At 58.4% G+C, this 11842-nt stretch overlaps 1 protein-coding gene across 1 annotated transcript; it reads right to left on the bottom strand.

Annotated features, from left to right (window-relative positions):
- Positions 1-7087: 7087 nt before the first annotated feature.
- Positions 7088-8918, bottom strand: KCNF1 (potassium voltage-gated channel modifier subfamily F member 1). Its single transcript, XM_039231055.1, has one exon. The coding sequence runs from the start codon at positions 8881-8883 to the stop codon at positions 7396-7398; it is 1488 nt and encodes a 495-aa protein (XP_039086986.1). The 5' UTR covers positions 8884-8918; the 3' UTR covers positions 7088-7395.
- Between the last annotated feature and the right edge of the window lie 2924 nt (positions 8919-11842).

Here is an 11842-nt window from a genome sequence, read left to right as displayed (position 1 = left end):
TCTGCTGTAAATCTCTGAGTGTTTATTGTGGAGCTAGGAGGGTGCTGGCTTCCCTCTCAGAAAACCCACGGGTGCTGGAGGAAGCAAGGCCTCCGGGATCATGTCCGGGGGACAGGGCTTGTGGACGCAGCAGGCTGAGGGCTCCCCCCGCTCGCGGGGCTGGGCAGGGGCCCCGGGCCCAAGGGCAGACTTGGTAGAGTCACACCCCTGTGGGGTAGACGCTCACTGTAGCTTCCACATTAGGGCTTTCCTCATGAGGAATTAAGGGCTTCCTCGCCCAGGGTAAGCACTTGGCGCTCCTCTGGGCCGCGCAGGGGCTCCGCGAGGCACAGCCGTACAGGTAACATACAGTGACGCTGTGATTGACAATGAGAAATAGATATTTGGTCTTTGTCCCCAGGCTCCTAAAACCCTTGCAGTTTCCCAAGCGATGAGAGAGCAGGACAGGGTCTTTGGTTATGTGATGGAGGTGACGTTTGGAACTCAACGGAGGATGGGGCTGGTGGATGGTGGAGTCAACCACAGTGATCAGAGGGTTGGAACATTCAGTCCCACCCCGGGGGGACGGGAAGGGGGTGGGAGGTTGAGTTCAAGCACCAATGGCCGATGAATTAATCAATCGTGCCTATGTAACGAGGTCTCCATAAAAACCCAAAATGACAGGGTTTTGAGAGCATTTGGGTTGGTGACCATGTGGAGGTTTGGGGAAAGGGGGTGCTTGGGAAGGGCATAGAATTCACCCCAAACCCTGCCCAATGCATCTCTTCCAGCTGGCTGTTTCTGAATTTTGTCTTCTTATGATAAACCTGTAATCTAATAAGTCAAGTGTTTCTCTGACTTCTGCGAGCCTCTCTAGCAAATTAATCAAACCCAAGGAAGGGGCGGTGTGACTTCTGATTTATAGCCAGCGGGATCCGAAGCCCAGGTGACAGACAGCCTGAACTGGGACCAGTGTCCGGGGCTAGAAGTCGCTGGAACCGCCCCGTCCAGCAGCTGGCACGGGTGGGCTTGTAGGACCGAGCCCCCAGCCTGCGGAATCGGATGCTGTCTCTGGGCAGACAGTGTCAGAATCACATTAAATTGTAGACAGCCCGCTGCTGCCACACAGAGCCTTCGGGCTGGGGAAACCCCTCTCCTACACTGGAGACTGATGATCAGACCCCACTGCCAAGAGAGAAGACAGCCCCATGTGGAATATAAGGAGAAGGTCTAGGTCTGGCCGGGAGTCTGGCCACAGTGCCAGGCACGGAGCAGGTGATAATAAGCCAGTCCTGCACTTTGGAATGCACCCAAAATGTGCCAGGTGCCCTGGGGGCTCGCGGCGCAGGTCACTGTCCCACAACCAGCAGCACAAGGAAAGGCAGGGTGAGGTCCGGACAGTGGGGGCCTCAGTCCCCAGGCAGGGGCTTTGAGACTCACCAGGAGTCTTAGTGTCATTTATTTTTGCACGCGTACAGGTGCGCGCACACACACACACACACACACACACACACACACACCCGTCTGGCCCTTTCATTGTGTGCTCCCAGGTCTATGAGAAGTAGAAGGCTGCAGACCCCTCATTCTGCCTGTGAACTTCAAGACTTTAAAAGGCAAAGATGTGTCAACAAAAGTCAGCAAAGCATTTCAGAGGGTGAGCCCTGGGCTCTGCCCTGGTGCCCGGGGCCACACCCTCTGTGTCTGCAAAGGGGCAGCTGTTAGGGGCCGCCTTTCAGCCAAATTCCTAAAACCTGTTCTGACTCTCGGCTGAAACTGTGGCCAGGAGTGGATGGGGAGGGGACAGAGAACGCGCTGAACGTGGAGACGGGACCAGGGATCCCGTTCTGACGGCTGCCAAGCTGGAGCTTCCGCGGCCACATGACCTCCCCTGCGGGCCGTTTCTCCCCCGGGGTAGAGCGAGGTGGTGGACTCCCCAGCCTCCTGCAGTGGGCCCCTGTGGCTCTGGGAAGGGAGGAGGGTGTTGCAGCCTGGTCTGGAAGGAGAGGTAGGGTTCTAAGAGTGGAAAGCCGGGGGGGTCAGGGGACAATAGGAATCCTCTGCTCCAAGGAGAGAGTTCAAATGCGCCGGGGTTTGGGATCTGAAAAGCCTCCAGGTCTGGTGCAATGAAAGGGTGAAGAGGTGGGGCCAGAGGGAGATGAGGCTGGAGACGCACTTTGGAGCCTTCCTTGGAGGGCCTTGAGCGCCAAGCTATTAGTCAGGGGCTGGGGAGGCGCCCCAGGAAGGGAGACGGTGGGGGGGGGGGCGAGGAGGGGGCAGTCTGGCTCGCGCCTCCCGTACCCACGTGGGTGCAAGATACAGAAGGCAGCTTTGCTCCTGGGGGCTCCAGTCCACCTGTCATCTGGCTGGACGTCCCCTGAGGCCTCCACTCCGAAGCCAGGTCAGACCCACCCCTCCAAATCCAGCAAAGGAGCCAGACAAGTCGAATATGGCGGAGACAAGGCCGCCGGCTTCAAACCCAGCACCTGACTGCTTACCCAGCGTGTGTGCCAGCGGCGACCGGCCTGGGCACGAACATCGGCCCCTTCGGCCAGAGCTGGGCTGCCGCTGTCGCAAGTGCAGGTCTCAGGTTCCCAGCCAAGCCGTTGTCACACCTTCCCTGCGGGTTGTTGAGGGGGGAGATAAAGTCATGATTGCGGCCGGCCCCAAGGCTGGCTGGCTGGCTGCTAGCGACAGCCTCAAAAACAATGAAATGATGGAGTACAGCCTCCTAATTCTTGTTTTTTTGTGTGTGTGGTTTTTTTTTTTTGTTTCCCTTTTGGAAACCCACAGAGTCCCTGTAGCCACGTCTCAGGCTGATACAAGCCGAGAGCAATATTTCAGAGGGGCGACCCCCTTGGGCTTTGCGCACAGCTGAAATCCCCTTACAAACTGCTGCAAAAGACGCCCCCATGAGCACGGGGCAAGGGGCTGACTGGTCCCTGGCGGAAAGGTAGCAGGTCTCTCTGGAAACACCTGTCCCTCATTTCCCAGATGTCAGGAGGCCCTGGGGAGACATTTAATTATCTCCCTGCAGGGCGGGGGTGGGGGCTGAGTCTGGCTGGGGCTCAGGAGGAGCAGGCAGCCCCTTCCCAGCCTGGGCCAGGGACGGGCAAGGGCCCCCTGCCTCCCAAGCACTCCCCACCCTGGCCCAGCATCCACCAGAACACCCCCGTTCGCAGGAGCCCCTTAAATCAGGCAACGTGCACTCTTCACTGTAACCCAAGGCACTTGCTGGAGTCCTACCCCACCGCTGTCGGGGTTTTTCAGGAGGCGTGTGGTAAGGAATTCGGGGTCTTGCCATTTTCATAGATGCCGCCCCCGTCTCCTCCCCCAGTTTCTGGGTAACTTGTTTCATCGTTTGATGCGGTGCCTCCAGACCCCGGAAGGCAGGTTTTCTGTTCCAGACACCTCTGACAAACGCCACACGGACCTTGAACTCTGCATGGCCCAAACATCTGGTGCGAAGCCGCTTGCCCAAGGAAATGTGTTTTCCTTCTCATTCTTTCCTTAAAAAACACTGCCACCAGAACCAGTCCATCTGGAATGATGGCTTCTCAAGAGATCAGATGACAGAATCTTGCACCATTAGGAAGCTGGCGGGGGGGGGGGGGGGGGGGGGGGGGGGGGGGGGGGATGCTAGGCGAGGTCTGTGGGCCTCTGAGTTCTGATGGAGACAGGGAGGCAGGGGGCGGGCGGGGTGGGAGGGGAGAGCATCGTGAGCTGGCTGTGGGTGAGAGCGGGCCGCAGGCCGTGGGCATAGCTCCCACCTCTGCCACCAAGGAGTGGCATGGCCACCAGCCACTTGCTTCTACCCCCTGGGCCTCCGTTTCCTTGTCTGTAAAACCGAGAATAATTAATTCACTTATTTATTCACATTAATTTGTTCTTACACACACACACACACACACCCCGTCTTGCACTCACAATTCTATATTTTCCAAACGGCACTCACTGAGTGCTCCCAACGTTGTGAGAACAAAGAGGACCCCAATCCGGCTGTGAACTTCAGCCCTTTAATTAGCACCCTCCTCCCCCACCCCCTTAACTGCACATGATTCGGCACCTGTTTTCCCATCCGCGCAGTGAGGGGGCAGTTGGACTTGATGATGCCTGTTTTCCTTTTAACCTGGATAGTCTGCGATTCCAAGAAACGTTTCTTTCTTTCTTTCTCTCTCAGAAATTAACGAGTCCCAAGAAGTGTGTTAGAATCACCCAAGTCCTAGGAAAGGATGTTAGGCACCAGATCCAGGATCCGGGAGATTCGGTGAGACCATGGGCCAGCGGTCAGGAAAGGAGAGCGAGCCTGGTTTGCAAGGCAGGACACGGGACTACAGAGAACCTGATGCGGGACTCGGGGACTCTCAAAAGGAAAGAAGGGAGGGGAGCCGCGCCCCCCCCCCCGGGGGAAACATGTCTCGCCCCTTCTGAAGTGCACCCCCCCTCCCGTCTTTGCTCACGGTGCTCCTGGTGCTGGTCCTTTCTGCTCCCGGGAGGGCTCCTACTCACTCTCCAAGACCTAGCTGAGCTCTCATTTCCCACAGCCCAGGGGTGGCACGCTGTCACTGGAGAGAAATATTTTAGGCTCTGAGGACCATGTGACCTCCTCCACAACTACTCACCCCCGCCCTTGTAGCGGAGGACAGCCAGAGTCGATCTGAGAAATGGGCGTGGCTCTGTCCCACTAAGACTTGATTTGAATTTCAGATAACTTTTCATGTGTCACAAAATGGTATTCTTCCTTTGATTATTTTTTAACCCTTTACAAATGTAAAAATCATTCGTAACCCACGCGTGTAGTGGCTGTATCTGGGAGTTTGTTGAGAACGCCCAATGTCAGGGGCTCAGGCAGACGTGCTGATTCAAAGTCTGCATTTTAGGGGCGCCTGGGGGGCTCAGTCGGTTAAGCATCCGCCTTCGGCCCAGGTCATGATCTCACGGTTTGTAGGTTCAAGCCCCGCGTCGGGCTCTGTGGTGACAGCTCAGAGCCTGGAGCCTGTCTTCAGATTCTGTGTCTCCCTCTGTCTCTCTGACCCTCCTCTGCTCTCTCTCTCAAAAATAAATAAAACATTAAAAAAAATTTAAACAACAACAAAGTCTCCATTTTAGCAAGATCTCCAGCTGACTCGTGTGCCCTTGAAAGTTTTTTAAACATTCTGATGCCAGGTGTCACCCTAGGATTCTAATGTAAGGCGTGTGGGTGCGGTCTGGGCTCAGGTGGCTCTAAGATGCCCTGGAAAGATTCCCCATGGTTGGGGGGAGGGCTCCCACAGCCCCCCTGGCCACTCCTCTACTACATGCCTGCCACTCTCTGAATTCCTCCGACACCAGGACGCCGTCTAATCCGAATTCATGACGGATCTCAGACAAATCACTCACCCTCTCCAGACACAGTGTCCTGCTCCCAGTAGATGAGCTGGGCTCCAAGATGCTTTTGCAGCTATGAAGATGCTCTCCCCTGACCCCCTGATCAAGGGAAGGCACCTCCTCATCCAGGGTCCTCCTGGCCCCCCCCCGGGGAATTTCTTCCCCACTCAGGCATCAGAGCCCCCGCTGAGTCTAGGTCCACACAGACCGGGACCCCGTGCAACAAGCCCCCTTCTCCCCACCCCTGCCCCTCCTGCTGAGTCCCCCAACGCCAGCGCCACCGGTCCTCTGCCCTCCTTGGTCACCCGACCCAATAATATTTCCCTGGTGAAACTTGGGGGAGGTGCACACACTGACTCAGGGCCTTGCGCTCCTCTATCTCAAGGCCTCCTCTCCAAGTCCCCCTACCCACATGGCAGCCTCCCCCTGGTCCCCCCCCCGAGCCCCCAACACAGCACGTTCACACCCTAGGTTTCGAGATCCTGGAAGGAGCCCCGAGAAATCAACTCTCTGTATGCATGTGGGAAAACCAGGGCCCAGAGAAGGGGAAAGAGCGGGGGACCCCCTACCCTCCTCCCTGGGCATCAGCTGCCTCAGCAGGGGAAGGGAGAGCAGAGCTCCGGGGTTCCTGGAAGAGAGGGGCCTGCCTTTGACTACAAACGGCGTGGCAGTGCCCTGTCCCCACCCCTTGCCGCCCCGCATGGCTAGCCCGGGCTTTGGGGGCCAGAGAGGACAGCTCGGGAGGCTCACCTCCCTCTCAGCACACGTAACAGAAATGACTGCCATTTGCTGAGCACCTACTATGCGCCAGGCACCGTGTTAAGCACTATGGTTCTCTGAGTTAATTCTAACATCTCCCTTTAATGAATGAGCACAATGAGGATCAGAGAAGTTAATCAACAGGCCTGAGACCACACAGCTACAACAAAAGTGGTGACGGAGGGGTGCCAGAGAAAAATGTCTGAGCTTGAAGGCGTCTCAGACCTACCTTCCATATTCTCTGGGCTTCAAGCCCCTGTCTGTCTGTCTCTGTTCCCCTGGGGCTCTCAGACCAGGAGGAAAGGGGGCACCTGAGCATGCTCAGGCTTGTCCATTCAGCTGGTATCTCTGAGGTACTGGTTCTAGAAGAAAGGATGAGCAGAAGGACAGGCACACCCACCCTCCCCCTCCCCACCCTTCTACCCTCAAGCACTCGCCTCTGCCCCGAGGCCACCTCACAGCAAAGAGAATGTGTGGGTGTTGGGATCCTCACACCCGGGGAAGAATCCCTGCTCTGTGTGCTCCCGGGCCTCAGTTTCTTCATCTGTAAAATGGGGACAGCTAACCAGCAGGGTTGCCGGAAGGAATGGAAAGAAATCATGAACAAGGCTTCCTGCAGGTGATAAGTAAGTGGTAACCACACCACCGGGTGTTGTGAGCTCTGTGACCTCTTCCCCTCCAGGGAGCCAGCTTTTCCTCAGAAGGAAACAGAAGGAAGGAGTCGCCGGCACAGAGCCTCCTGGAATGCGGCAAGGCTCCTTGGCGCTGAACCTTGTGTATGAACCCTTCTTGAATTAGCTCGCAACTAAAAATAGCCCCTCCCCCCTCCCCAGCTGCACACCTACTTCCTGGCCTGGCACCAGAGTGTCCCTGAGTCCTGTCCGAGGGGTGGAGTGGGTCGGGTCGGGGGGGGGCGGGGGGGGGAGGGACCGCCAGCCTGCGACAGAACCTCTAACACAGGTGGGTGCACAGAGCAGGAGGCTTTATTGAAGGAGATACAGAACCGGGCGAGGGCTCCTGCCACCAGCCAGACCATGGCCTCCGTCACCCCCACACTGCCCGAGTCGCCTAGGTGCCCCTCACTCCCCCCCCTCCCCGGCTCCTGACAGCCGGCAGCAGAAAGGGATCTTACCCAGCCTCATCAGAGGCGCCCAAGAGGGCCTTCAGAGTTCTGTTCCGGAGGCGGTTGAGGGGACAGAGAGAGCCCCTCCCAGGGAGTCACCGACACCGACAGGCCCCGGCTCGGCCGGCCATCCTTCCGCTGGCCCGAGCCCGTCTGCGCCCGGCAGATCATCACTTGCAGCTCTGGAGCCGGGTCCTGTGGTGCTTCTGCTCGGTCAGGAGGCGGATGAAGGTGTCGCTGTGGGAGATCTTCAGCCGGCTGCCCCAGCTCGGCCCCTCCTCCGCGGCCAGCTCGGGCAGGAGGCTGTCCAGGTCGCTGCGGGAGCACCCCGCTTTGCCGTCGCCCGCGCTGCCCGAGTTGAGCTCCATCAGCTCGAGCTCGTGCTTGGCCGCCGTCTCCAGGACGCGCTGCTTGTTGTAGTATCTGACGAAGTTGTTGATGATGGGGTGGATGGGCAGGGCGATGGCAATGACCCCACACAAGAAGCTGATGGCCGCGTTGAGCTTGCCCAGAGTGGTCTTGGGGTAGATGTCCCCATAGCCCACGGTGGTCATGGTGATGATGGCCCACCAGAAGGACTGGGGGATGCTCTTAAACAGGGTCTCGGGGTGGCTCTGCTCCATGGTGTAGCCCAGGGCCGAGAAGACAAAGATGCCCACGGCCAGGTACATGAGCAGCAGCCCCAGCTCCTTGAAGCTGCGCTTGAGGGCGTAGGTGAGGGTCTGCAGGCCCGAGGAGTGGCGCGCCAGCTTGAAGATGCGCGCGATGCGCATGATGCGCAGCGCCTGCACCGCCTGCTGCACCTTGGTCAGCTCCATCATGCGGGCGCCCAGGTGCGTGAGCGTGAGGCTCACGTAGAAGGGCAGGATGGCGAGCACGTCCACGATGTTCATGAAGGACAGGGCGAAGTGCAGCTTGTTGGGCGACGAGAAGAGGCGCAGCAGGTACTCCAGCGTGAACCAGCCGATGCACGCCGTCTCCACGTTCTCCAGCGTCGGGTGCTCGACGCGGTTGCCTTCGGCGTCCAGCACCTGCAGCTCGGGGATGGTGCCCATGCACATGACCACCGACGAGACGAGGATGAGCAGGAAGGACAGCACGGCCACCACCCGCGCCGGGCACGACGACTCGGGCTTCTCCAGAAACTTCCAGACGCACTTCTGGCAGCGCCGCCAGCGGCCCTCGGCCGAGTCCACGCCCAGGTCGTCCAGGATGAGCTGCACGCGGCGCGCGATCTCCTCCAGCTCCTCGCGCTTCTCGCTCAGGTGGCTCTTGCAACAGTCGTCCAGGAACTTGAGGTCCACCTTCCAGAAGTCCATCTCGTTCTTGAAGCAGATGGGGCAGATGCCCTTCTTCATGTGGACCTCCCCAAAATAGTACACCTCGATGACACACTTGAAGGCGTCCGGGTCCCTGTCGAAGTAGAACTCGCGCTTGCCGGGGTCGTAGTCGTCGCACAGGGAGAAGATGGTGTCGTAGCCCCCCGCCAGGCAGCCGATGAGCTCCGCCAGCCGGGTCTCGGGGTACTGGCTCAGGAGGTCTCCGTACAGCACCTGCCGCACGCCCCCCACGTTGACAACGATCTCGATGTCGTCGCCGCCGGCCCGGGAGTCCTGGCTGCCCGGCTCCGGGAGGCTGCGCTCCGCGGGCGCGTCCATCCTCCCCGCGGCGAGCGCCCGCTCAGCCTCGGCTCCGCGCCCCGCCGCCGCCGCGGGTCCGGCGGGTCCCACCCGCGCGCCGCCCTCGGGGAAGCCCGCCGGCGCCCGCCTGCCTGGGAGGGCGGTCACAGCGGGCAGCAGGCGGCAGCGGCGCGCCGCGGGGGAGGCATGCACCCGGCAGCGGCGGGGCTCGGGGCGGGCATGCGGGCGCCGGGCGCGCGGCCGGGTGTGCTGGGGGGCTGGGGAGGGGGGGGCGGGGGGCTCTGGCGGCCACCGGCGTCGCCCCGGGCACTCACCCCGCTTCCCGGGCGGCCTCCCTGCAGGACTAGGGTCCCCTCGCGGGCGGCGGCCCTGCGGCAGCGGCGGGCAGCTCCCCGAGCCGCGCGGGTCCCCGCGTGCGCCCCCCGCGCGGGACGCGTCCCGGAGCCGCCGGAGCCGCGCAGGGCGCCGAGGCGAGCGGAGAGCGAACTTGGGCTCGCTTTGCCCGAGCCGGTGCGAAACACAATAGGGATTCCAGCCTGACGTCAGGAGCTTTTCCAACTGTACCCTCTTCTGGTGAAATTCTGCAAGGCACGCGCGGCAGCTGGGGAAAGCGGGTTAAGCCTTGGGCTCACCGCCACCTCCCCCTCCACCACCACCCCCCCCCCCTGCCCCGGCTGCCGCCGCCCCCTGTCCACCCTTGCGGAGAGCAGCGGGTCACCACCGAGCGTCCCGGGTCAACACCGAGCGTCCCGGAGCCCCTGCTGGCGGCTCAGCCGGAAAGTTCCCGTCCCCGCTGCGCAGGGGCGGTGGGTGGTGAAGGCCCACTGCCGCCTGTTGCTTGGCCGGAATACAAGCCCCAGAGAGCCCCTTCCGAGGCTTGCTGCCGCCTGCGTCCGCCCCGCCTGCCTGGTCCCCGAAGGTTCGCCACGCCCCACCCGGAGGCCGCCCCGTGGGCCGTGGGCACCACCTTTCCACCTCCACGTCCACGGTGTACAGTGAGGACATCCAGTCCAGCCCCCGTAGGGGAGAAGGGACTTGTCCAAGGCCACACAGTGGAAACGGAGGTTTATAAAGCCCCTTTGGCCACTTCTTAGTCCAGACGCTTCCTGCAGTCCTGGCCGATTGATCTACCCAGGGTTAGCCGATTGAAATTCTGCCGCGAAGCTCTTGCTGCCCACCTCTTCCTGTGGCTCTGCAGCCCCCCGCCCGCCAGCCCGAGCTGCCCCCGCCCATGCGTCCCCCGCCCTGCCTCTCCCCATTCCCCGCTCCGCTGCAAGGCGCGCCTGCCCTTCCCACACCCTCCGCTCCGCGCGCTTCCGGGCTTGTGGCCGCAGCTGTCTTTGAGCCGCTCACGTGCCTGGACCATGACAATAGCTCACGGGGCGATCTACCCTGAAAAGTACTGTGCATCATCTGCGGCCCAGAGACTGTTAAAAAAATATTCTAGAGGGAGAGGTGAGGAGGGGAGCGCAGAGAATTTTTAGGGCAGTAAAGTTACTCTGTATGATATAATGGTATCATACATAATGGTGTCATTAGGTGTTTGTCAAACCCGCAGAAGGTATGACAGCGGGAGTGAACACCAGTGATGATGACGTGTCCCTGCAGGCTCATCGATGGTCACAAACACGCCACCCGGAGCGGGCATACTGACACTGAGGGAGGCTGAGCCCGTGCGGAGTCCGGGGTATGCAGGAAATTTCTGCACTTTCTGCTCAGTGTTGCTGGGACCCCAATCTGCTCTGAAAAATAAGGTCTGCTAGAAATATCTTCTGTAGACTCATCATCAAGGAAATGCCAATCATGAGATGCCACCTCGCACCTCTCAGAACGGCTAAAATCAAAAACACAAAAAACAACAAGTGTTGGCGAGGATGTGGAGAAAGGAAGCCTTAAGCAGCGTTGGTACGAAGGCAAACGGGTGCCGCCACTGTGGAAAACAGTATGGGGGTTCCTTAAAAAATTAAAAATAGAATTACCGTCTGATCCAGTACCTAGTCATTACTACGAGGTGTTTACCCAAAAGAATATGAAAACACAAATTTGAAAAGATACATGCACCCCTAGGTTTAGAGCAGCCTTATTTACGGCAGCCAAATTGTGGAAGCAGTCAAGGGTCCACCAATAGAGGAATGGCTAAAGAGGTGGTACCTATCTGCTCTGGAATAATGATTACTCAGCCATCAGAAAGAATGAAATCTTGCCATTTGCAGCAACGTGGATGATTCTAGAGGGTATATAATGTTGAGCAAAATGTCAGTCAGAGGAAGACAAATACTACATGATTTCACTCATATGTGGAACTTAGGAAACAAAGCAAATGAACAAAGAGAAAAAGAGGGAAACCAAGAAATAGACTCTGGACTATAGAAACAAACTGGTGGTTATCAGAGGGGACGTGGGCGGGGCCAGGTGAAATGGATGGAGGGAACTGAGAGAATTGTTCATGATGAGGACTGAGTAAATGTATAGAATTGTTGAATCACTGTATCATACGCCTGCAGCTAATATAACACTGTATGCTAACTCTACTGGAATTAAAATTTATGCACATACACACATATGCACACACGATTCTGTAGGCTGTGGGTTTTCTCTAAATATAACTTTAAATGTTTATTTGTGAGGGGGAGAGAGAAGGCGTGTGGGCATGGGGGAGGGGCAGAGAGGGGGACAGAGGATCTGAAGTGGGCTCCACGCTGAGAGCAGAGAGCCCATTGCAGGGCTCAGACTCACAAACCGTGACATGGTGACCTGAGCCGAAGTCGGACGCTCAACCGACTGAGCCACCCAGGCGCCCCTAGGCTGGGTTTTTTAACCTTAAGTTTCTATCCAATAATTAATGGATTATGAAATCGATTTGCTGGGTCACTGACTGCACTTTTTTTTTCTTTAATGTGTTCGTATCAAATTGATTCTATGAGAATGTATCACGCAAAATACCTATCGTTTGGTGAAATTTCTTTTACAAATTTAT

This window comes from Hyaena hyaena, unplaced genomic scaffold (assembly GCF_003009895.1).
Source record: "Hyaena hyaena isolate Hyena2069 unplaced genomic scaffold, ASM300989v1 scaffold_53, whole genome shotgun sequence".
Classification (NCBI taxonomy): Eukaryota; Metazoa; Chordata; class Mammalia; order Carnivora; family Hyaenidae; genus Hyaena; species Hyaena hyaena.
This window is presented reverse-complemented; position numbering and strand designations above follow the sequence as displayed.

Coding starts and splice junctions, on each gene's coding strand:
- KCNF1 (XM_039231055.1), bottom strand. CDS start 8,883: ATGGACGCGCCCGCGGAGCGCAGCCTCCCGGAGCCGGGCAGCCAGGAC.